At 38.4% G+C, this 24,078-nt stretch overlaps 1 protein-coding gene across 1 annotated transcript in view; it reads left to right on the top strand.

Annotated features, from left to right (window-relative positions):
• The first annotated feature begins 842 nt into the window (after positions 1-842).
• prkx (protein kinase X-linked) overlaps positions 843-24,078 on the top strand; it is a 55,311-nt gene continuing 32,075 nt past the window's right edge. Inside the window, exon 1 of the mRNA XM_048196947.1 lies at positions 843-1,565. Coding sequence (XP_048052904.1) covers positions 1,403-1,565 — 163 coding nt within the window. The 5' untranslated portion in view covers positions 843-1,402. The remainder of the gene's footprint in view (positions 1,566-24,078) is intronic.

The raw sequence follows: 24,078 nt of genomic DNA on the forward strand, positions 1-24,078 counted from the left end.
GCAAAATGTTAATCATTTTTTTAAAGAGGAATCATAAAAATTGCATTTTTTTTTTTTTTAATTTAGTATTGCCTTGAATAAGCTATTCAACATGTTTACAGTCAACAACCCATGTTTTTATGATTTGTGATATGTTCATGTGTCTCTTTGCCTTGAGCTGTTAAAATGCCCACTGAAGGAAAATCCTGCATTCTTTGGTTTTTCAGCATATTCTGCACATTTGAGCTTTCTATTACAAATGTAAGTTCAAGAAGGCAACACAGTAATGTATAGGACACAGTAAGAGTAAACTTTGATCAAAATAATAGAGTGGATGGCTATGGCAGCCTATTAAAATCTAAAGCCTAGTTTTTAATAATTTATGAATTTGCCATTACTGCTTTACACAAACATCTCAGATGAAGGACTGCACCTATCTCATGTCAGCAGCTCTCTATCGCTGTCTTGTATAATTTTGTTAAGTATTATGTTCAGTATTTAGTCACATCCACTTAGATGCCTGAGAATTATAGTGCTGTCACTGTGCTATATAATTAACGGATAGAATATGTGTTTTGATGAAATGATTAAGAAAAAAAATGTTTTAAATTGAAATTTATCTTATCTATAAGGTGAAAATTCCCCTGTCAGAAAGACTAAAGCTACAACGTGTCCTCCTCCCCCAAAATAGCATCCAGTACCCAAGGCGTGGTGGTGTCTACGTTGTGTCTACATGTGCTACAAACTACTGGGAAAATACGTCCACTCAAGCTGTCAGTCAAATAGTGCTCCGCCTTTTCTAACGTTCGATTGGACATTGCCGCAATCGCGCTGCATATGATTGGTCAACGCCGCTGCCTGTCATTTTCAAGCGTTTCTCTGCTTCCTTGCCGCTGAGCGATGTTTTGAAGGGGAAATGGGTTCCGATTTCTTGATGGGTACGGAAGGGAGAAGTAAATAATTGAAATGTATCTGATATCTGGCGGTATACATTAGGGGACCATCAACCAACGTTTATGCCGTATCCTTGTTCCTGAAAATTTTCGACTGGATAACCTCCTGGATTCGTAAGACTTGAAGTTTGAATCCTGTCCACTCCTGTCTTTGTTAACGTGCGGTAGTCGCACAGGGGACGTCCGTATTAAAGTAGAGAATAAATGACAGTCCCATTGACATGAATCGCTTAATATTTGAATGACTTGCTGTTTACTAGTCTTTATTGTTCTGATAAATTTCTGGTTGCCAAGCGATGGAAAGCAGAGGGTCACAGTCTGGTTTGTGCGAACAAAGGATATGTTAACTTGACCAAAACAGATCAATGTGTATGTTATCGATAGCGCGTTTTCCAAAAGCGGAAATTCTAGACTTGATATCTAGAATTGGCCATTAATGTTGCTAGAGTTAGAAAATCATACGGAAGAAGATGGCATCAATTAAAGGCAAAGCTGGAATAAATAATGAAAGCAGTTCTGGTCGGGATAGTGGCAGGACAGACGCAGGCAGTCCCACGATATCCGCAGGGGCCGCATCCCTGACCACCAACAGGACCTACACACTAGATGATCTGGACACCATTGCCACTGTTGGTAAGTTGGTCCTTCTCCATCAGATTAAAACACGTTTTAGTCAACAACTGTTTTCCAAAATGTTTTCATATTCTCTAATATGTGTCCACCCATGTTTGTCTCACCAAGTGACTTATTATAATGACATTTCAAGGTTTAGTTTTTGATCCTATAGCTTACCATTTAGGCCAACCAACTATACAAAGAGACAAGCCAGAGCTTTATAGCAGCATATTAAGTTGCCCTGGGAATTCCCTTGGGAATGACTGCAGTAATGGGCTGTCAAGTACACCTGCATCCTTTCTTTACAGAGCAAGTCCTAAATATAGTTCAAACATATACTTTTGAAATTTTGTTAATTGCTACCAGTAGATTTTTAAGCTGATTTTCAGGACTGCACCCCTCCATTTATCTTTTTCATGGGTGGATGCCATTAACTTTTCACGAATGAATAACACCAGAAAGTTTTTTTGAAAAAAAAAAAAAAAAAAGTTGAGTCAGTTTCAAAGTTGAGTCAGCTGAAAGCTCAACACCCAATTGCACAACAGCACAAACCCTTTAAAAGTATGTCTATCTCTCATAGCCTCGTTGTTCATTCACATAGTACTGAATATGATTCATATTGTGGGGGAGGGAGGGAGGGGGGGGGGTGTAAAGATATTTATTTAAAAAAAGCTGTCCTTTTAATCTTCTATTCATCAAAAAATCATTAAAAAAATCATAGTTTTCAAAAAAATAGTAAGCAGTTTTCATTCAACAATAATAATATGAAATGTTTCTTAAACATAAAATACACATGACTTCTGAAGGATCATGTGACACTCAAGACAGGAGTAATGATGCTAAAAATTCAGCTTTGCCATCACAGGAATAAATTACATTGTAAAATATATCAAATTAGAAAACAATTATTTTATGAATTATTTTATTTTGTAATAATATTTCACAATATTACTGTTTTTTCTGTATTTTTTTTTTCAAATAAATGCAGCATTGGTGAGCGTAAGACACGTCTTTTAAAAATCTTATTGACCCAAACCTTTTGAACAGTAGTATATTACAAACACACATTAACTGATCTCATTTTTTTTTTCCCCCCACCGAGCCTAATTTTTGTTCTAAAATGGGAGAGCCAAAAACTTCTGTAAAATACAACTCATAATGTTTTAGCCTGAATTTATAGACCAGTCTGCAGTCACTTACATCGGTGCAATGCTAATTATAAAATTAGTTTGTAATTTACTACTAATAATCTGAAGTTTATGGTAGTGCTTTTCTTGCTTTTAAAACGTAACCCAATGAGAATACTCAATACTGTGTTTTTTTTGTCCTTCCTCTCCCTTCCGCCCCTGAAGACCTTCACTATCTTAGTTCACTCACACCCTTAACACATTTTAATTAGTTTCATTACACACCTTCTCTTCTACTCCCACATTTGGAAGTGAAAAGTAATTTAAGTACATACATACTGTTCACACGAATGGAACAAGGCCTGTCTGACAGGGAGTAAATCATGTGACCAAATCGTATCTGTTAATAGAATGCTCCGTTTCTAAACAAGCCTCTCTATTATATTGAAATGCATGGCGAGAACATGCTACCTCCTTTCTGAGCACCAAGTACTTCCTCGTTCTCATTAGCACCATGTGATTTCAGGCAGAAACTGACAGAATTATTATTCAAGCCATAGAACAAACATCATAAGACAGCAACCTATACCAGTCTAGTCTGCATTAACACCATCAGTGATGTTTAGCCATAGGTGAGAGCAACAGTGCTTGAATAAGAATTTATTCATTATCGAGTCATGGTGATGGGCATAGTGGCTAATATTAGTCCTGCCATTCTTTTTAAGGCCTGACGTTTTAGTTATTAGTAGCTGTGGTCATGTTATCTACCTCTTTTAGCTGGACTATGTGAAACTGAAAGGGCAACTCATTGTTTAAGAGCCTCAGGGTGAGGAGGAGAACAGTTCACATTTAGAAAATAACCAGGTCATGTCGAAATGTGTACACAAGCATTTTGCACATGTGTCAGCCTGTTTTGGATTTGTTTTTCTGATGTTGGTTATTGCGCACACATCCAAAGCTGCGTTTTAGACAGCGTGCAAACACTGAATTAAGTTCTTTTAAATGTCTTCTAATTCATAAAAAAATGATATTAAAATTTCAGTCTTGGCAAGTATTCTTGTAAACATAGTCAGTTATGTCTTAAATTAATGTAAACAGTTGAGAAATAAAACACTTGTGCACCAGTAGATTGGATCCATTCAGCTCTTAAAGTGAAAGCAGCCTATTATCCCTGCTGTGCTGCTGTCTGTGTTTTAATGTTAATCAAAAAAAAAAAAAAAAAACGCTCACTACTCTTGACTAACTTAAATTGAGGATTAAAGGTGCTAAAGAGGATCTTTTCGTCGACTGAGAAACCAAAGACTGTTACTGAGTTTTTGAAATGAGCGCATGCGTAAGAATTTCGAGGAAACGCCTCCCAAAACTCGTGCACGTTGGCACGTCGTGTTTACCACTGGCATTCGCTGTGTCGTGTTAGTGGATTCATTATGTTGGACTCACCGCATGTAACTCATAATCTGCAGTTGTTACTCCTGTCTCCTGACAAAAACATTGCATGCGGCGCCTGTGGAGTGTGGAAAGTTACTGGAGCGCGCAGCCGCGCTCATCTCTCACAAGGAACGTCATGGCAGTGATTGACAAGCCAGAGGGCCAATCATTTACGCGATGATCGCGTAAACGATTGGCTGATGTTTTTAAGGCCCTACCTCATGCACAGATGATGTATATTAATATTATTCCTTTCAGTGCACCAAATAAATAGTCTTTTATCAGTTAGTAAAGACAGTTTCAAGTAATATTGCAAAAATGTATAAAGCAAAACTTCCTCTTTAGCACCTTTAACCCTCTGGTGTTGTTTGGTCATTTTAGACCGACAAAAAAAAAAGTTTTTTTACTTTATTACGTTACTTCATCGGAATGGTATGAAACTCTGTGAAGAAAACGAAATGGTCGTAAAAAAAAAAAAAAAGTCACACTTGTGTTATTCGCGGTCAAAAATGACAGCCATAGGAAATTAATGGGCACACACAGACACACATAAATGAACTGGTGTGACTGTAGACTCGAGGTGTAACAATATATCGCAATACAAAAATGCCACAATATGTATCATGGATAGTGACAGTATTGTGCATAGTTCACAGAAAATAAAAATTATTCAGAGAATAATTCATGTTTACAGAGTTTGTCAAGTTTTAGTGTCAGTACTACATTAAACTACTACATATAATGTTGAATAGAATTTATAATTATGCAATGGGGGTCCTGATAATGCCAAATGTCTTGTGTTACCAGTAAAAAGCGGCCTACATTATTTTAAATATATCTAGTCAGTGAAAGTCATATTCATATTCAGTTTTCAAGTCATATATTCAGTCAGTGAAAGTCATATTTATCTAAAATAATTCTGTATTTTCAGCTTCAGAATCATGAACATTTTTTTAATATATTTTTTTTATTATGTCTTGGAATATTGCAATAATATCATTTTGCATATTGTGAGTTCAGTATCGTGATATGTATTGAATCGTGACATGAGGGTATGTTACACCCCTGTGTGAAAGTGTGTGAGAGTATGTTACACACCACGTTTCATGAAACGTTTTGTGAAAATGCATGAAATAAAATCAATATTTCAGCCACAATGCAGTAAAAAATGGGCAGTATGGAAAGGGTTACACTCTAAAACTTCGAGAGTACAAAACAGACACACCCACTCAAACACACTCACACACACACAGTATTGTGTGTGTGTGTGAGTGTGTACATTCACAAATGAACTGGTGTGGCTGTAACAATATGCCAAAATTGACCAAGGAAACTCAAATGAAATGAGGTTGAAATCAGGTTGATTAAGCTCTGATAAAGCATTCCTTTTCATTTTTGAGGAATTTTGATGTTATTTGTTACAAAATGTCTTTCTCTGTGTTCAGGTTTGATTGTGGTAGAATTAATGCAAAAACTGACACTTAAAAACATAAAAAAATAAAATAAAATAAAAAACTTGACAAAGTTTTTTGAGAATGTAGTCTTTGAGAATGTATAAATATATATCCAAATCCACAATTTAATAAAAATAAGTATTTATATGAAAACAACTAGAGAATTTATTCGCCTTTGATATATAGCCTTATAGGAATCTAGTAGTTACAACACCGGCATTACGAAAGTTTTTTTTTTTTCATCCCACTAGATAGAACTAATCTGCCTTACAAAATTGGATTTTAAAGGCATTTAGAGTCTCTATTTTAACATGAAATACTGCTTTAAAGGTGCAATAGGTGATTTTTTTGTTATGCTGGTTGAAAGTCTTCTCATATCCTGATAGCAATCATATGTTAAGCAGTCTAGGACCATAAAATGTTCGTTTAATCATTGCGTTCGGTCCGATACTGGTTATAAAGATGGTGATGTGGTTTATTTTGTGCTCAGTGCTGCTAGTTTTTCATCAGCTATCACGTTAGAAATGTCCAACATATCCATTTGCTGCATCTAATTCCCTTTTTTAAAAAGTTGTTTACGTTCGTTTTTTGTAGTACGAATGACACGTGATGTAATCCAATAACGTTGTCTCTGGTCGTCTCACTTCTGGTCTTTGTGCGTTCATGTTTTGGAGAAGGCGTGGCTTTGGACAGCGATTTGCAGGGAGGGTGGGACTAGAGCTGCATGATTCTGGATAAATTGAAAATCACAATTTTTTTTGGTTTCAAATAGAGATTGCGATTCTCTCACGATTCTGAACAAAATAACAATTTACTAGAGGTTCTGACTAAATGTTAATTGCTGCAGTCAGCATTTTTTTTTTTTTTTCTGACACAGTTTAACTCTGAGATCTTGTTATATTTTATTACCATTTATTTAAACTATAGTGAATAAATTGTATTAATGAATGAAATGTTCAAGGTGTCTGAATAAATTTTGGTTTGACTGTATTTAATTTATACAAAATTTGATAATTTTATTTCTGTACCTGAAAACTACTGTTAGACTTGTTTATGTTTGGCTTATGTTTGGCTTATATGTTTGGCAACAGTTCTTTTAAACCTTAAAGATGGGGTGTGTATCTTTTCATTTCTTAAACAACCATGTTGGAAGACACATCATGGCCATATTCCAGGATGACAATGCCAAGATTCACCAGGGTTAAAACTGTGAAAGAATGGTTCAGAGAGCATGAAGAATCATTTTCAGACATGAATTGGCACGTCTGAGTCCAGACCTTAATTTCATTGAAAGTCTTTGGGATGTGCTGGAGGAGACTTTACAGAGTGCTCACCTCTTGCATTGTCAATACAAGATCTTGACCAAAAATTGATGCACCTCTTGATGGAAATAACATCAACATTTATTTCTATCGAGAGGTGCATCATTTTTTTGGTCAAGATCTGCAAGAGCTGAGCACTCTGTAAAGTCTTCTCCAGCACATCCCAAAAACTTACACTGAGGTTAAAGTCAGTGCCAATTCATGTGTGAAAATGATTCTTCATGCTCCCTCCCAACAATTCTTTCACAGTTTGAGTCTGATGAATCTTGACATGGCATCCTGGAATATGGCATCTTTTAGGGTTAAAAGAAAATAATCACTGTATAATGATCCATCCATAGACTCTTAGTATTTGCCTATTAAAATCCAAACAGCGACTTTTTTTTTTTTTTTTTTTTTGGCCAGGCAGTGTAATATATATATAATTCTGAGTCAGAAACAGTCTTCTATCTATACCATAGACTGTAAATGTACATCGGAACTCTATTTCAGTCCCTCAACCTTGGGAGGTTTCAGTTTCACAAGAATAAGCTTGTCATGTTGGATTCCTGTTGGAAGCCTATAGCAAGCAAGTGCAGACTAGCAACAGAGAGAGTTAGCCAGGCTATGTTCTGCAGCATTAAAGCCTTTCCTGCTGTCAGCACTGTAAAAAAAAAAAAATCAGAAGGTGCAAAAGCTCAGGCAATCAAAAATGTAATGTGTCAACCTAACAACTGAAGTTTGTCTGTTTACCTCAAACATAAAACAAAATTTCTATAAACTCAATGAGATTGTATTTTAAGTTAAGCTATAAAATTCACATTGCATAGAGATTTATAACTTGTTTAGTTTACCTAACTATTAGTTTAAGCAAACTCAAAAGTTTAAAGTTACTTCTATGCTTCTTTCTTCTTTAGTAACTTTTTATACATTCAATAGATCAGTCATTCTTTAAATTAGAGTTTGTCTGACAAAATGAAAGTTGCATTTCATTTTGGAATCGGTAAGATTTTTAATGTTTTTAAAAGAAGTTTTGTCTGATCACCAAGGTTGCATTTATTTAATTAAAAATACAGTAAAAACAGTAATATTGTGAAATATTAAAATATTATTACAATTTAAAATAACTGTTTTCTATTTTAAAATATTTTAAAAATGTAATTTATTCTTGTGTTGGCAAAGTTCAAAGAGTTTTCAGCATCATTACTTCAGGCTTCAGTGTCACATGATCCTTCAGAAATCATTCTAATATGCTGATTTGCTGCTCAAGAAACATTTATTGTGTACAGTTGTACATAATATTTGTATGGATTTTTTTTTTTCCAGGATTCTTTGATAAATATAAAGTTTATTTATTATTTCGCTTATTTGAAATATAATCTTTTGTAATATTATAAATGTCTTTACTGTCACTTTTGATTGATTTAATGCATCCTTGTTGAATAAAAGTATTAATTTCTATTAAATTGATTAATATTAATATTTAATAATTAAATTAATATTAAATTGATTTCTTTAAAAAAAAAAAATAATAATTCTCACTGACCCCAAACTTTTGAACGGTAGTGTATAATGTTACAAAAGCTTTGTATTTCAGATAAATGCTGTTCTTTTGGAATCATGAGAAAAAAAATACACAGCTGTTTTCAACATTACTAATAATAAGAAATGTTTCTTGAGCAGCAAATCGGCATATTAGATTTGCAAAAATATTTCACATTATTACTGTTTTTACTGTATTTTAATTAAATAAATGCAGCCTTGGTGAACAGACGAAACTTCTTATCATTCATTAAAAATCTTACTGATCCTAAACTTTTGAATATTAGTGTATGTTCTTATGCAGTAAACCTTAGGCCTATAATTAAAGTATCTTCATTAGCATACATACTCAGGCTTCAACAACTTGCACACAGCGTAGGGCTGGGCAGTATATAAAGTTTGTACAATATATAAATATACAGTAGTATGTTACGATATTACGAGCACATCTGAAAAATAGCTGAGGAAGTGCATAATCCAGCTTGTGAGACATGCTTTATATAAAGGGCTTCAAAACCCATAAGATATTTAACATGTATATTTTAACGTGGCTTGCCCCCTCAGATGCTCTGACAGATACTTGTGCTGTGTGGCTACTTGTGCTGTTTAATGTGTGAGATGCGTTATATTCAGTGCATAACTTTTATTTCACAGAAATGTTCTTTATCTGTAAATGTTAGAAAAGCATGCAAATATTTCCATTTTGCTGCCAGGCCTTATGCAAGTGAGTCTCTGCTAAACTTCACAGACTTCAATGAACGAGCGCAGCTGCGCATGCAATATAGTAATGCCGGGATTGATGGCAAAACCCGGAAGACTAATTTGCCACTGGTTCCCTCAAGATTTTCCTTTGGGTTTTTATAATGAGGTTTTTCAATTTATGAGTAAAATAAGGTCAGTGGTAAATGTTTTATTATATGAACACTCATACCCAGATGCTTATTTGAAACATAATACATTTTTAAAATAAACATAACTTCAAAATTCGATTTCGATATAGATGTTTTTAATTTGCAGAGCAAAACGTTTAAGTATAGACCTCTTTGGAGCAGACGTCACAATTACGTCACTTGCAGCTGCGCGCGCATACTGGTTGCAGAAAAATAGCGGTAGCAATTGGAGGAAAATGTGCAAAATCCACAGAATAAGAGAAAAACGTTTTGTTGTGCCTCTGGATGTTGGAATCGGAATGCAAAAAAATATAGTCTTCATTTTTAAAGAAAACCATTGTTGAAAACGTCCTTTGAAGCTAAACGGATACGTTTCACAGACTGGACCGATGACACCTGCAAGGATTAGTCTACTATTAAAGCAGGAATTTGATGTAAACAGTAAGTCTACATAATATTCACATATACAGTTCAGAGGACATACATACATAGCAGTTACAGCATGAAATAATATTTAAACCTGTAACATTTTACATAGATAACTTTTAAACATAGTCTATAAAATTTTTATTTCACAATTCTGACTTTTTTTCTTGCATTTGCGTGTTTATGACTCCCAGTTCGGCCATTATAACTCGCAATTGTGAGTTTATTTCACAATTCTGAGGGGAAAAAAGTCAGAATTGTGGGATAAATTGCAATTCAGAAAACGAGTATAACGAGTTACAGGATAACGAGCATATCTCACAATTCTGTTTTTCTTTGTAAGAAATGTGAGATATAAACTCAGGTTTGTGAGAAATAAAAGTCAGAATTGTGAGATATAAACTCAAAATTAACTTTTTTTAATTATTTTATTTGTGGGTTCCATAGACTGCTACTGCTCAACTGTCATTTTCTGCAACCAGGTAGGCTCCGCCCATAAAAAACGTCATCGCTGTTTGCAAACACCAAATCTATAGATTATAGTCAAGGTCTATAGGTCTATAGTCAAGTTATGTTTACCACAGACCTTATTTTAGTCATAAATTGAAAAACCCTATTATAAAACCCCATAGGAAAATCTTGAGGGAACCAGTGGCAAATTAGTCTTCCGGGTTTTGACTTCATTTCTGCACCACTGTATAGACCTTATTTACCAGAGAAACAATATTTCTATGGCATCGCTGTCAAAGCGTAATTAGCTGGTGAAGTGGATTTACCTGTTGTAGAGTTAATGAAAGTTATCATGGGCATTGTATGTTTAAAGCAGATGTCAGCAGACCGGGAAGATTTTAAAACGAGCAGTTCATTCATAAATATAAGATCGCCATGGAAATACAAACCAGAAGTCAAAAGACAACGAGCACAGCACTGAAAAGGGGCGGGGCTACATAAGGTCTATAGATATAGAATAGGATACTTTATGGAATTGGAGCACAATAATTCTGACTAAAATATACATTTTGCTAACATTTTTGTTGTTTGACATTAAATGTGCCATATACGGTGGCCGAGAGAGCTCAACGTGCTGCAAATGAAGAAAACACATGCAAATAGAAAAAACACCAGCAAATAAAGAAAACATCTTCATTAGTTTGACAACACATGCGCTGCAAAAGTCCACAACACATACAAATCTCAAGCCCTTCTGCGATGATCTGAATGATGTTGATGATGATTAGGCTACTTTTAGAATTAAATTAATAATTTAAAGGTGCCCTAGAATTAAAAATTGAATTTATCTTGGCATAGTTAAATAACAAGAGTTCAGTACATGGAAATGACATACAGTGAGTCTCAAACACCGTTGTTTCCTCCTTCTTGTGTAAATCTCATTTCTTTTAAAGACCTCAGAAGAACAGGCGAATCTCAACACAACACCGACTGTTACGTAGCAGTCGGGATCATTAATATGTACGCCCACAATATTTGCATATGCCAGCTCATGTTCAAGCATTAGACAAGGGCAGGACATCTGGATGTGCACAGCTGAATCATCAGACTAGGTAGCAAGCAAGGACAATAGCGAAAAATGGCAGATGGAGCAATAATAACTGACATGATCCATGATATCATGATATTTTCAGTGATATTTGTAAATTGTCTTTCTAAATGTTTCGTTAGCATGTTGCTAATGTACTGTTAAATGTGGTTAAAGTTACCATCGTTTCTTACTGTATTCACGGAGACGAGAGTCATCGTTATTTTCATTTTTAAACACTTGCAGTCTGTATAATTCATAAACACAACTTCATTATTTATAAATCTCTCCAACAGTGTAGCATTAGCCGTTAGCCACGGAGGACAGCCTCAAACTCATTCAGAATCAAATGTAAACATCAAAATAAATACCATACTTACGCAATTAGACGTTGCATGACGAACACTTTGTAAAGATCCATTTTGAGGGTTATATTAGCTGTGTGAACTTTGTTTATGCTGTTAAAGGCAAGCGCGAGCTCCGTGGGCGGAGAGCGTGAGCATTTAAAGGGGCCGCAGTCTAAATATTTATGATGCCACATATTTAATGATGCCACAAAATAGGCAGTTAAAAAAATTTATTAAAAAAAAATCTATGGGGTATTTTAAGCTGAACCTTCACAGACACATTCAGGGGACACCTTAGACTTATATTACATCTTTTAAAAAGACGTTCTACGGCACCTTTAATTTACCCCACAATAATTTATAGCGCATCACACATAACCGACATGTTGTAATAAGATTAGCTAACTCCTCATTTAAAAAAAAAAACAAAAAACAAAAAAAACAACAACAACTTGTAACACCTACATTTCTTCTCATTTTTTTCAATACGTATGGGCCACAAGAGAAATATTAAGAAATAAATTAAGGTTAAATAGTGTTATCAGAACATGTTGAAGTAGAGCTCTCATCGCTGATTTTTTACTTTCACTTTCTGCAGTGAATAATTGACTGGGATCTGAGACATAAAATCAAGTAAATTATTAAAAAATATATATATATATATATTATTTATTATTAATAATTTATTAATATTTTTTAACGCAAAATAATACCCCCCAAATCATTTGTCCTGGCGCCAGGACTGGCACAGACCACAACGAAAATGTTATAGGGAACACATTGACGTACCTGTCTGGGACTGCTGTCTGGGATTGTTCAATGTTTACTCATGGTGTGCACCTGAAAGGTGAGTTTCCTTTCGATACTTCACTCGTACTGCGTATGGGGAAAGGTCTCCCTTTTTCCCCGCTGCTGAAGCCTTTTTCAATAACGCAGTGTAACTGCACCGTCATTGGTTCACTCATAGACAAGTTGTTGAACCAATGACGGCGCGGCATAGCTGCGCGGCCTATGGCGACAAAGCGCGCGAATATTCCCGCCGAAATGGGCGGGGTTAAGGGCTATATAAGCCGGCGTTTCGCCATAGGATTTCAGTGTTTTTCTCCTTCAGCGACGACCTCATCATCTCCTCGCTGATCTCCGCCTGAAGCCGAGAAGCTCGCCGCCTTCCTGACTGCTCTCGCCGCCGTCTGAAGAGGCTCCCGCAGCGGACTCGCCTGGACACGCCGGACTGAGGACAGCGCCGGCGCCCTCTCCGACTGCAGCGTCAGCGCCGTCGCCGAGTCGCCGCCTCCCGCTTCCCGCTCCCGGCCGCTTCCTGTGTGTCCCCTGCCGCCATCCGGCGCGCCGTCTTGAGAGCTTCACCGCGGCTTAACGCCGCTCTAAAAGAGCGTATTTCAGCGGTTTTCACCGCTTCTAGAGCTTCCGCGGCCCTCGCCGCTCTAAAAGAGCCACCCAAGTGCCGTTTTCACGGCAACGGCGTCTTCTCAGATGCCCCGCCACTCGTGTGGCACGTGCAGGGCCCCCTGCACGACGGTGATGGTCACAGCGAGTGCGTCGCTTGCCTGGGCAAGCCCCATGCAGACGGCGCGCTCGCTGGGGACTCATGCCCGCACTGCGAGTGCATGAGTCTCAGTTCCCTGCGCTCGCGGGTCGCCTTCTTCACGGAGGGTGATCTCGCCGCTCGCGCCCTCCCGTCTACTTCCTCCCGCGAGCCGGCTAGGAAGAGACAGCGGGGCAGAGCGACTCAGCGCCAGGAGATAGGCGAGCTCACGCCGGCCCAGCTCCCGCGTGCCTCGCCCTCTCCTCCGAGGGAACCCTCTCCTGTCCTGTTCTCTCGGCCTGAGCAGCGTCCCTCTGCGGAAGCGAGTGACCTCGTCTCATTCGGTGGAACAGACGACGAGCAGGACGACTCCATGTCTCTTGCGGCTTCCGAAGCAGAAGTGTGGGCTGGCGAATCGGACGATCCCGCCCCCCCGCCTCCCTTGGAGCCCATTGAACATGGCCAGGGCATGGATGCCGAGCTCTTCCGCATCCTATCCAGAGCCGTAGAAGAGCTGGACCTCGACTGGGCCCCACCAGAGGAGCCGTCGCGCAGTCGCCTCGACGAGTGGTTCCTGCCTGGCCGCCGCCAAGCCCCTCGCCAGCGAGCAGCGCCCTTTTTTCCCGAGGTCCACGAGGAGCTGACGAAGTCGTGGCGCGCCCCGTACTCCGCCCGCCTTCATACCACGCACCGCTCCGCCCTCACTGCCGTCGACGGCGCCGAGGAAAAGGGATATGAGCACCTGCCACCCCTTGATGAAGCAGTGGCCGCTCACCTCTGCCCTCCCGCGGCTGTGGGATGGAAAACTAAGAGGTCACTCCCTTCCAAGCCCTGCCGGACTACTTCCACCTTAGCTGGTCGAGCTTACACTTCGGCAGGACAGGCCGCCTCTGCGCTACACTCCATGGCCATATTCCAAGTCTTCCAGGCCAAACTCCTCCGCTCTCTGGACGAGTCTGGGATTGACGCGCCGGCTTTCAAGGACCTTCGCAGCGCCACTGACCTTGCCCTGCGAGCCACGAAGGCTACGGCTCAGGCCATCGGCCGTTCCATGGCCAGCCTGGTAGTGTTGGAGCGCCACCTGTGGCTTAACTTGACGGAGATCAAGGACAATGACAAGACGGCCTTCTTAGACGCCCCGGTCTCTCCCTCTGGTCTCTTCGGCCCTGCAGTGGATGGCTTCACTGAGCGCTTCACAGCGGCACAGAAATCGTCTCAGGCCATGAGACATTTCCTGCCAAAGCGCTCCAGCTCTGCTTCCAGCCGCCCCAGGACTGCGCCGGCTCAGCAGCACAAGCCCGATCCACCCGCAGCACCGAAACAGTCAGCGCCACCCAAGGAGCAACGCCAGCGCTCGCGCTCTGCCAAGCGCTATCCCTTCCCGAGACGCCAGGGACCCCGGCCCAGGATTGTGCTGGACCCGGTGCCTCCGAAGTCATCCTGATCTGCCAGGAAGGAAGAGGATGGGGAATCGTCCCGTCGCGACCGGACCACCCCAAAAGCTCCCGAAAACATTTTCCCCTCCGCCTCGTTTAAATCCGGGCGTGGGAACTCTCATTGCCCAACATTTTTCTCGAAGGAGGTCGACGCTCTGGCCCATTCATGGCCCAGCACGCTCCTTTACGCTTTTCCTCCGATCGCCCTGATCCCTCAGGTCATCAGGCGCATCAGAGAAGACCAGCACAGAGTCCTTCTAGTGGCCCCGCTCTGGAGGAACCAGATTTGGTCCTCGGAGCTGTTCAAGCTCTCTCTGAGAGCCCCGTGGCCGATCCCCCTGAGACGGGACCTCCTCTCTCAGGCGAACAGGACAATCTGGCACCCACAGCCGGAGCTCTGGGCTCTGCACCTCTGGTCCCTCGATGGGAGCCTACTAACCTCCCCAGGGACGTCCTAAATACCATTTCTCAGGCTAGAGCGCCGTCCACGAGACGCCTCTACGACCAGAAATGGTCGGTCTTTGCTGACTGGTGTTCGTCACGCAACATAGACCCAATGGAGAGTGACGTATCTTCTATACTGTCTTTCCTCCAAGAACGCTTGGAAATGGGGCGCACCCCTTCCACGCTCAAGGTTTACGTAGCAGCCATTGCAGCGTTCCATGCTCCTATTGCTGGCCAATCAGTGGGACGAAACGGACTTGTCATCCGTTTCCTGAGGGGCGCTAGGCGATTGAATCCTCCTCGCCCCCTCACCGTTCCCTCCTGGGACCTGTCTTTGGTCCTCAGGGCCTTAAAAGGAGCCCCATTTGAACCAATGGGCTCAGCCGACCTCAGGCCATTGACGCTAAAAACTGCCTTGCTGTTAGCACTGGCCTCGGTTAAGCGTGTTGGCGATTTGCAGGCCCTCTCTGTGAGCCCTGCATGCCTCGAATTCGGGCCTGGAGACTCTAAGGTCGTTCTGAAACCCAGGCATGGCTACGTCCCTAAAGTGCTCTCAACTCCGTTTAGAGCTCAGGTCATCTCGCTCTCTGCTCTGCCCCCTTCGACGGAAGAGCAAGGGCTGGAGTTACTCTGCCCTGTCAGGGCATTGAGGACCTACATAGAGCGATCGCAGTCTTTCAGACAGTCAGATCAGCTCTTTGTCTGTTTTGGAGGCCGCACCAAGGGATCTCCGGTCTCAAAACAGCGCATTTCTCGTTGGATAGTGGACGCTATTACGCTGTGCTACTCCTCACTGGGAGCCAAATGCCCCATAGGAGTCAGAGCCCACTCCACTAGAGGGATGGCCTCCTCATGGGCTTGGTCCAACGGAGTTTCCATCCAAGACATCTGTAAGGCGGCCGGCTGGTCTTCGCCGTCCACCTTTGTCAGGTTTTATCATCTCGATGTCCCGACCTTACAGGCTCGAGTCCTTTCAGTGTGATTAGCGGCCTCAGATGAGCTCCGCTTCACGCTATCATGGAAATAAATTTCCTCTAAGTGTAACGCAAGGGTTCGGTAAGGGCTTGCCCTCTCGCTTGTCTTTTTGGCCCCCTCTCAGGTGTCCAAACTTCAAGCTATATCGTTCCCAGCCGTGGCACGGCGTGGTTGAATTCGTTCCCCATACGCAGTACGAGTGAAGTATCGAAAGGGAACGTACTCGGTTACTAACGTAACCTCGGTTCCCTGAGATACGGAACGAGTACTGCGATACTTGCCGTGCCACGAGGCTGCGGCTTCAGGGTCGTCGCTTCAGTCGAATGACACTGAAATCCTATGGCGAAACGCCGGCTTATATAGCCCTTAACCCCGCCCATTTCGGCGGGAATATTCGCGCGCTTTGTCGCCATAGGCCGCGCAGCTATGCCGCGCCGTCATTGGTTCAACAACTTGTCTATGAGTGAACCAATGACGGTGCAGTTACACTGCGTTATTGAAAAAGGCTTCAGCAGCGGGGAAAAAGGGAGACCTTTCCCCATACGCAGTACTCGTTCCGTATCTCAGGGAACCGAGGTTACGTTAGTAACCGAGTACGTTTTTTGTGTTTATACTTTTGTTTGTTAACATTCTGATCGTATGTACATTATGAGCAGGCCTATTTGCAGCACGTTTCTCTATTTGTAAGTGTTGTGGACTTTTGCAGCGCATGTGTTATCAAACTGATGAAGATGTTTTCTTTATTTGCTGGTGTTTTTTCTATTTGCATGTGTTTTCTTCATTTGCAGCATGTTGAGCTCTCTCGGCCACCGTAGCCATATGTTTAAACCAATGTTTAAACAATTTTTTTTTTTTTTTTTTTTTATGATAGCAGTAACTGTATGTGACTATTGTAATGGACTAATCAGATGTAGGCTAATATAATTACTAAGCTTAGATGAGTAAATATGTGTTCCTCTTACCAGTTAACATTTAATTTAGTCTTTTGTTTGTATTTTTCATTTTTAATTTAGTGATTTTAACTTTTACTTTTAATATAATTATTTTTGTTTTTAGATTATAATGTTGTGACAATGTTAGAATGTGATGCTATTTTAGCTCTTTCTTCTTTCTTTGCACATAATATGCATAGCCTACATGTTTACATTCTATATATGTTTTCATAAAAAGTAGAAAATGCCAAGATATATACTGTATATCACCATTCAGCCAAAAAAAAAAAAAACAGAAATGTGATTTTTTTTTTTTTTTTTTTTTTTTTTTTTTTTTTTAGGGGTCTATATCGCCCAGCCACAGAATACAAATCCTTAATTTACACATAGCAGCCTCAGTTTTTATTGGAGTGGATATATAAGTGCCTTTTCCAAGAAACAATGATCTTTGTCATATCTGTGATTTACAAGGAAATTGCTTTGTGGTTTAGGGGAAAATTTAGCTCATGGCATTTTGAGAGGCACTCTCTTGTATAAAAATGGATAGTGGGGATCCAAAGTGTATACTATAGCATTAGGCCCAGCATAAATAATCCAATTTGCAGAGCTTTTTGTGGGATGGTAGAGATTTACAGCCTGTGACGAATGGTTTAAGCTCCTATCTGAATGCTCTTATCGTTAAATTGTCATTAAAATAATGAGGAAATCATCATCAGAACTCAGTTTTTGCTCTGATTTGATTCATGGCAGAAAAGAGACTGAATCTGGATAGTACAGCACAAGTGTTCTTTTGTTAAGTAAGGGCAAATACAGCTTGGAATATTTTCCAGTGATTTTAAGGCATTTGATATCAGAGGCTAAATGCAGCTCAGTGAAGGTTATCTCTGCCCAGCAGTATAAAGTCAGATGTGATGCCAGATTATTACTAAAACACGAGTTTCATTGTGAAAGGCTGAAATTATGCTTTACTGAGACTTACTTTTAAAAAGAACCTTTACAGCCTGTGAAAAACACCAATTTCAGTGTGTATTAGAGAACAACTAATCCATTAATGATGCCTTCAATTAGGTATTCATTAATGATTCAAAATAAGGTCAGTGTAATGGCCAGTTAATGGTTAAGGTTGGTAATTGAAAAGTAAAAGCTATTCTCATATCCAGATAAAAGGAGCATCAGCCACCCGAAACTAGAGTGATCCGCCTATTTAGAAAACTAAAATATATTTATACTTATTAAACTGATTGTACAATTAGGAACCAAAAACAGCCTACAATAGTGTGCTGCAGGAATGAGGCCTAAAACATAGAAAAATGTTAGCTTTTCTTCCATATTGTGTCATATAGTGAAACAACTTCTTGAACCAGAAAAAATGTTGGACGGAACTTGATTTTGTCCATTCGTAATTGATTTGATCGCTGAATCATTGTCTATTGCTGTGATCTATTGTAGTGATCGACCGATATTGATTTTTTTTTTTAAGACCGATACCGATAATTTTTGTTTATTTGCCCGATAACCAATATGCAGAACCGATATTTATTTACTGTTATACTTATGTTTTTGACACGATTACAACACCACTGAACTGAACAAATCATTTTATTTATAACAATCACTCCCTCCTTGAATAGAAAACAATTTTTATTTATACACCAATAAATTTTGTTAATTTTAATCTTCATATTACAAAAAATAATTTTATTCATAAAAAGCATCAGCAGCAACACTAATGTTAACAATAAGCAAAATAAATCTAGAATGTCTGTTTTCAAATAGAGAAAATAAATTAGGAGTCATATCAACTTTTGCAGAAATGTAATACTTCATTTTAAACTACAGTTTTAGTAGATTTATAAGCTGTTTAATAGGCTAAAGAGTAAAGAATATTTCGCTGGATAATGTTAAATAACTGAATAATATTCTCTGGAATATTGGAATATAACAAACAAACATTGTATTTTATTGCATTTCTCAACTGGTGTTACATCAGAATTATTAATAATGTTTTTGTCATTCTAGAATCTAGATTATGAAATATCTGCTGACAAAGCACTGTTTATCTATGCATTTACACAGAACTATACTCAAACTGATTGCTCGTGCAGATAATAAATAATTAATTTCCATAGAGTTGTGTTTACTTGGATGTTTATTAGCGAATTAATGGTTATATAGTAAATGTTTATATAATTACATTGTTTTAAATAAGTGAATTATGTTAAAAGTTACATGTGGTGGCCATGGAGCATTTCATGAGCAACAACCCGCTGAGTGAACAGCAAAATGCAGACGACTTCACGAGACTAATGATGAGCATAGACAACAGAGAGAGAATTAAATTCAGTGCTTTTATTACCAACATGTGATCATTCATGGCTGTATTATTTAATTCATGCAAAGTTACATCTTTATGGACAGTACTTGACGGATTATCTTACTTGACTCCGTGAGCTTGTCTCTATTTCGTAGAGACAAGCTACATAAACTAGCTACATTTCAGGAATTTATGTAACACATCTAATTGAAAACTGAACACATTTAGCATCGTCAGGCTTTTATTTGTAATGGATAAAACAACGGAACTGTGCACTAAGGTTTACAGATGCTGTACATTTACCTGCCACAAGATGGCACTGTTTTCGACACTCTTGATGCATTGAAACCTTTCCCAAAAAGCTTCAAAGATTTAAGAGGCTGCATTTCTTCATCCTTCCATTTTTACATAATTTAAAAATTATGTAAAGAATAAAAACGGCATTAAATAGCACCCTCTCATGGTATGTACAGTGCATACAGCCGTACGGGCACCACTGTCCTCAGATGCGCTTTAATGGCGATCCTGTGCGCAATTCTCAAAACACCCACAAGATGGCGGCATTTATCTGTAAATCCGAAATTACAAAACCGATATCCGATTATGGTCAAATGCTTAAATATCGGGGAAAAATATCAGTAAATCTATATATCGGTCAATCTCTAATCTAATTTGTGAGTGTCAGGTTGTCCCCCCCTTAATAAAAATAAAATAAATAATTATGTGCACATCATAAATCATTTATAATAAATACTCTAATATTCCATAAAAAAATAAGAATTGTCAATTTTGATTTTAAGCTTTTATGTGGTTACTAACAAGTGGCTAAATAGGACTACAGAGGTTTTCTGGGACATTAAATGGCATCATACTGAACAAGAAAACGTATACATTTATAAGTTGTTCATTTGTGAAGATTATCTTGATGAACATAATGTTTAGGTTAAAGTCACTGTGAACCAGAAGTTGCGAGTGACTTTACTTCAGTATTGTGACATATTTTCAGAGTGAAACTGGAATTGGAATCAACTTGCATGTATGAATTTTTCACCACAAGTAGTAGTAGTAAACTTTATTATCCCCTTGGGGAAATTTTGTTCGAGTGGGTTTCAACATGCATTTTCACAGAAGATAATATAACATACACACAAATATAATATGTATAAAAAATAAAACAATCCCCAATACTAATTTAAGACCCGCTTCATAAAAAAATTAAATAAAAAATAAAAAAACTCTTTCACTATCTTTCATTTAAACACTTAAAAACCTGTGGTATAAAGGATTCCCCCCCCGCCCCGTTTTTAAGAAACACTGGCATTCTAAATCTTCGACCTGAAGGCAAAAGCTCATATTCATTATACAGTGGGTGCCTAATCAGACATAATTTTCCTAGCTTTACTACAGCAATCTGTTAAACAAATGAGATATACTTGGGGGAACATTTTTTATTATTATTTCAAATAAATGTGATTAAGGGTGGGAATCCTTTGGAATCTCATGATTCGATTAAAATCGATTCTTGTGGTTTTATTAAAAATTGATTCTCGATTTTGAATCGGATTATTGACTCGATATATGCATAGATTTGATTTTAGATTTGATTCTAAAATTATTTTTGAATTTTATTTAATTTATTTGGTTTTTATCTGGAAATTCTTCACTGGAGCTTTAATGAAGAGAAGGAAGAGTTCAGAAGAGTGTAGAAGGAGAGCAGCAGTATGCAAACTGAACAACAGCTACTGTTAGTGAAGTTATATAATAAGGTAGTTTAAATTGTACACAACTTGTAACCACATTATTATTTTACTTAAGCATGCGTCTTTTGCGGACTATCATTGGCTGACTCCATTTGAAGTTAGAAATATATAATACAGTATGTGCTCTTGCATTCTCAATATTTAGTGATTTAGCCTCAGATACAGGATCTATTCATTCGCTTTTACAAGCAGGTATTGTTAGTTACCACAGCATTTGCTTGAAAAAGCTTAAAGGGAGGGTGTAATGCTGTTTCATGCATTTGGACTTATTTATACCGGTAAAGAGTTGCATTCTCATGCTAAACATGGCCAAAGTTTTAAAACACGAGTTGGACGTATGATGGAGTATTTCTGTGTCAAATATACTACTTACGGTTGTGGACATGTTTAGCCGATTTTTTTTTTAGAGTATGCCCTGCATGACGTCAAAAGAGAGCGGAATTCCTTGTATAGGCACTTCTCCCTGATAAGCATGCACACACACATCACCTAGAGCAAGAGCACGCCCATCAACGCGCTTTGTTCGGGATATGGAAACCGAGAGATTTTTCAACAATGGCTGTGTCCCAATTCAGTGGCTGCACCCTTTGAAGGCTTGCATACGTCATCTCATTTGGCACCCCAAACCATCACTGACTGTGGAAACTTTACACTGGACTTCAAGCAACATGGATTGTGTGCCTCTTCTCTCTTCCTCCAGACTCTGGGACCCTGATTTCCAAAGGAAATGCAAAATTCACTTTCATCAGAGAACATAACTTTGGACCACTCAGCAGCAGTCCAGTCCTTTTTGTCTTTAGACGCGTCTGACGCTGTCTGTGGTTCAAGAGTGGCTTGACACAAGGCATGCGACAGCTGAAACCCATGTCTTGCATACGTCTGTGCGTAGTGGTTCTTGAAACACTGACTCCAGCTGCAGTCCACTCTTTGTGAATCTCCCCCACATTTTTGAATGGGTTTTGTTTCACAATCCTCTCCAGGGTACTGTTATCCCTATTGCTTGTACACTTTTTTTCTACCACATCTTTTCCTTCCCTTTACCTCTCTATTAATGTGCTTGGACACAGAGCTCTGTGAACAACCAGCCTCTTTTGCAATGACCTTTTGTGTCTTGCCCTTCTTGTGCAAGGTGTCAATGGTCGTCTTTTGGACAACTGTCAAGTCAGCAGTCTTCCCCATGATTGTGTAGCCTACAGAACTAGACTGAGAGACCATTTAAAGGCCTTTGCAGGTGTTTTGAGTTAATTAGCTGATTACAGTGTGGCATCAGGTGTCTTCAATATTGAACCTTTTCACAATATTCTAATTTTCTGAGATGCTGAATTTGGGATTTTCCTTAGTTGTCAGTTATAATCATCAAAATTAAAAGAAATAAACATTTGAAATATATCAGTCTGTGTGTAATGAATGAATATAATATACAAGTTTCACTTTTTGAATGGAATTAGTGAAATAAATCAACTTTTTGATGATATTCTAATTATATGACCAGCGCCTGTATACGCAGTGCCCTACTCACCACGTTCATAACTAGAGAAAGCCACAGCTATAATGTCACTGAAGTCACTACTAGAGTGAGTATCAATTTTGCCTTAATGACTTATCTAAAAGGAAAGCTGACAAATGCCAGAAGAGCTTTTTTGGCAAATACTTATTCACTGACCAGTTCGTAAGACCTAAGTAAACATGTGCACATTTGTAAGAAATAAAACGCATGTAAACAGATCTTATTTTAAAAATGCTCTGGTAGACATCATCACAGCACTGCACATGTGTGCAATGTATTTCTGAATCCCATTGAGAACATGTTAATGTGTTTACATGCTTAGTTTTTTCCCCTATATTGTTTGAATTATTTCAATTGAAATTTCATTCGGATCAAGCTTAATTGGATCAATTGAGATTTTACATGAAGGCTTTTCAGTCCGATTGAGCCATTAATCTGGTTTTTGGGTGCATGTAAATGTAGCTGTACAAAGGTGGAGAACAGTGAAGCATGGTTCATTTTGTCTATAGTGACTCCACTTCACAATATCAGATTCATAATACAATGAAACTTCAACTCATTTGAAGTTTTAAATATGTAGCTAGCTGAATAAGATTTCCCTGTAACGTCAGAAACATGATCTAATAATGTGTCATCACAAGTGTCTTCACGTTACCAGTCCCACCTCCTCCCCACTGACATCTAAGGCATTTGTTTTTTTCCATGCTTGTGTAACCATGTCAACAAAGTGGTCTCTGAACAAAGATTCCTTGTGTGAGGTAAATGTGTTAAATGCCAACATTCCATGTCAGTTATTCCGTCTATGTTGTAGCTCATAGCTCATCACACGATACAACTGAAGGAAATGTAGGTCGTCTGAAACTACCCTGTTACAAATACTTGGAGCATGGCTTAGTTCTTGTTCAGTAAACATTAAACATTTTGCTTCTATTTCTAATTCAATTTTTTTTTTTTTTACTTAGTGAAATATTACTTTCTTTTTGACATTTGTAATTTCATTTTTACTGTACATGGAAGAAGAGCCATGAGTCTCAATACTTTATTGTCCTTTTAATATTACTAAGCAACAGTTTTATGAAACAGTTTTATTAAATTTCATTAAATGTTTTTAGAAATGTGGGGAAATGTTAAGAATTTTGATCAAATATTAAACTTTTCATTGTTTAAGTGCATATATAAATAAGTGTATATTTATTTGTGGTATTTATTTCCGAATATGCATATAAAGCTAAAAAAACCTACTGTTCCAAAGTTTAATAAATGTAATTCACAATAATATTCTAAAATATTATTACAATTTAAAATAACTGTTTATATAAATCTTTTAGACTTAAATTATATTAATTATATTAAACTGTACTTATATCATGTATAAATTATATTAAACTGACTGAATTTTCAGCAGCCATTAATCTATTGTTTAGTGTCACATGATCCTTCAGGAATCATTCTAATGTTATGATTTAATGCTAAAACATTTCTTTTTAAAAGAACAAAAGAACACCATTTATTTGAAATAGAAGTGTGTGTGTGTGTATATATATATATATATACACATTTTTATTTAT

This window comes from Megalobrama amblycephala, linkage group LG7, assembly GCF_018812025.1.
Source record: "Megalobrama amblycephala isolate DHTTF-2021 linkage group LG7, ASM1881202v1, whole genome shotgun sequence".
Lineage (NCBI taxonomy): Eukaryota > Metazoa > Chordata > Actinopteri > Cypriniformes > Xenocyprididae > Megalobrama > Megalobrama amblycephala.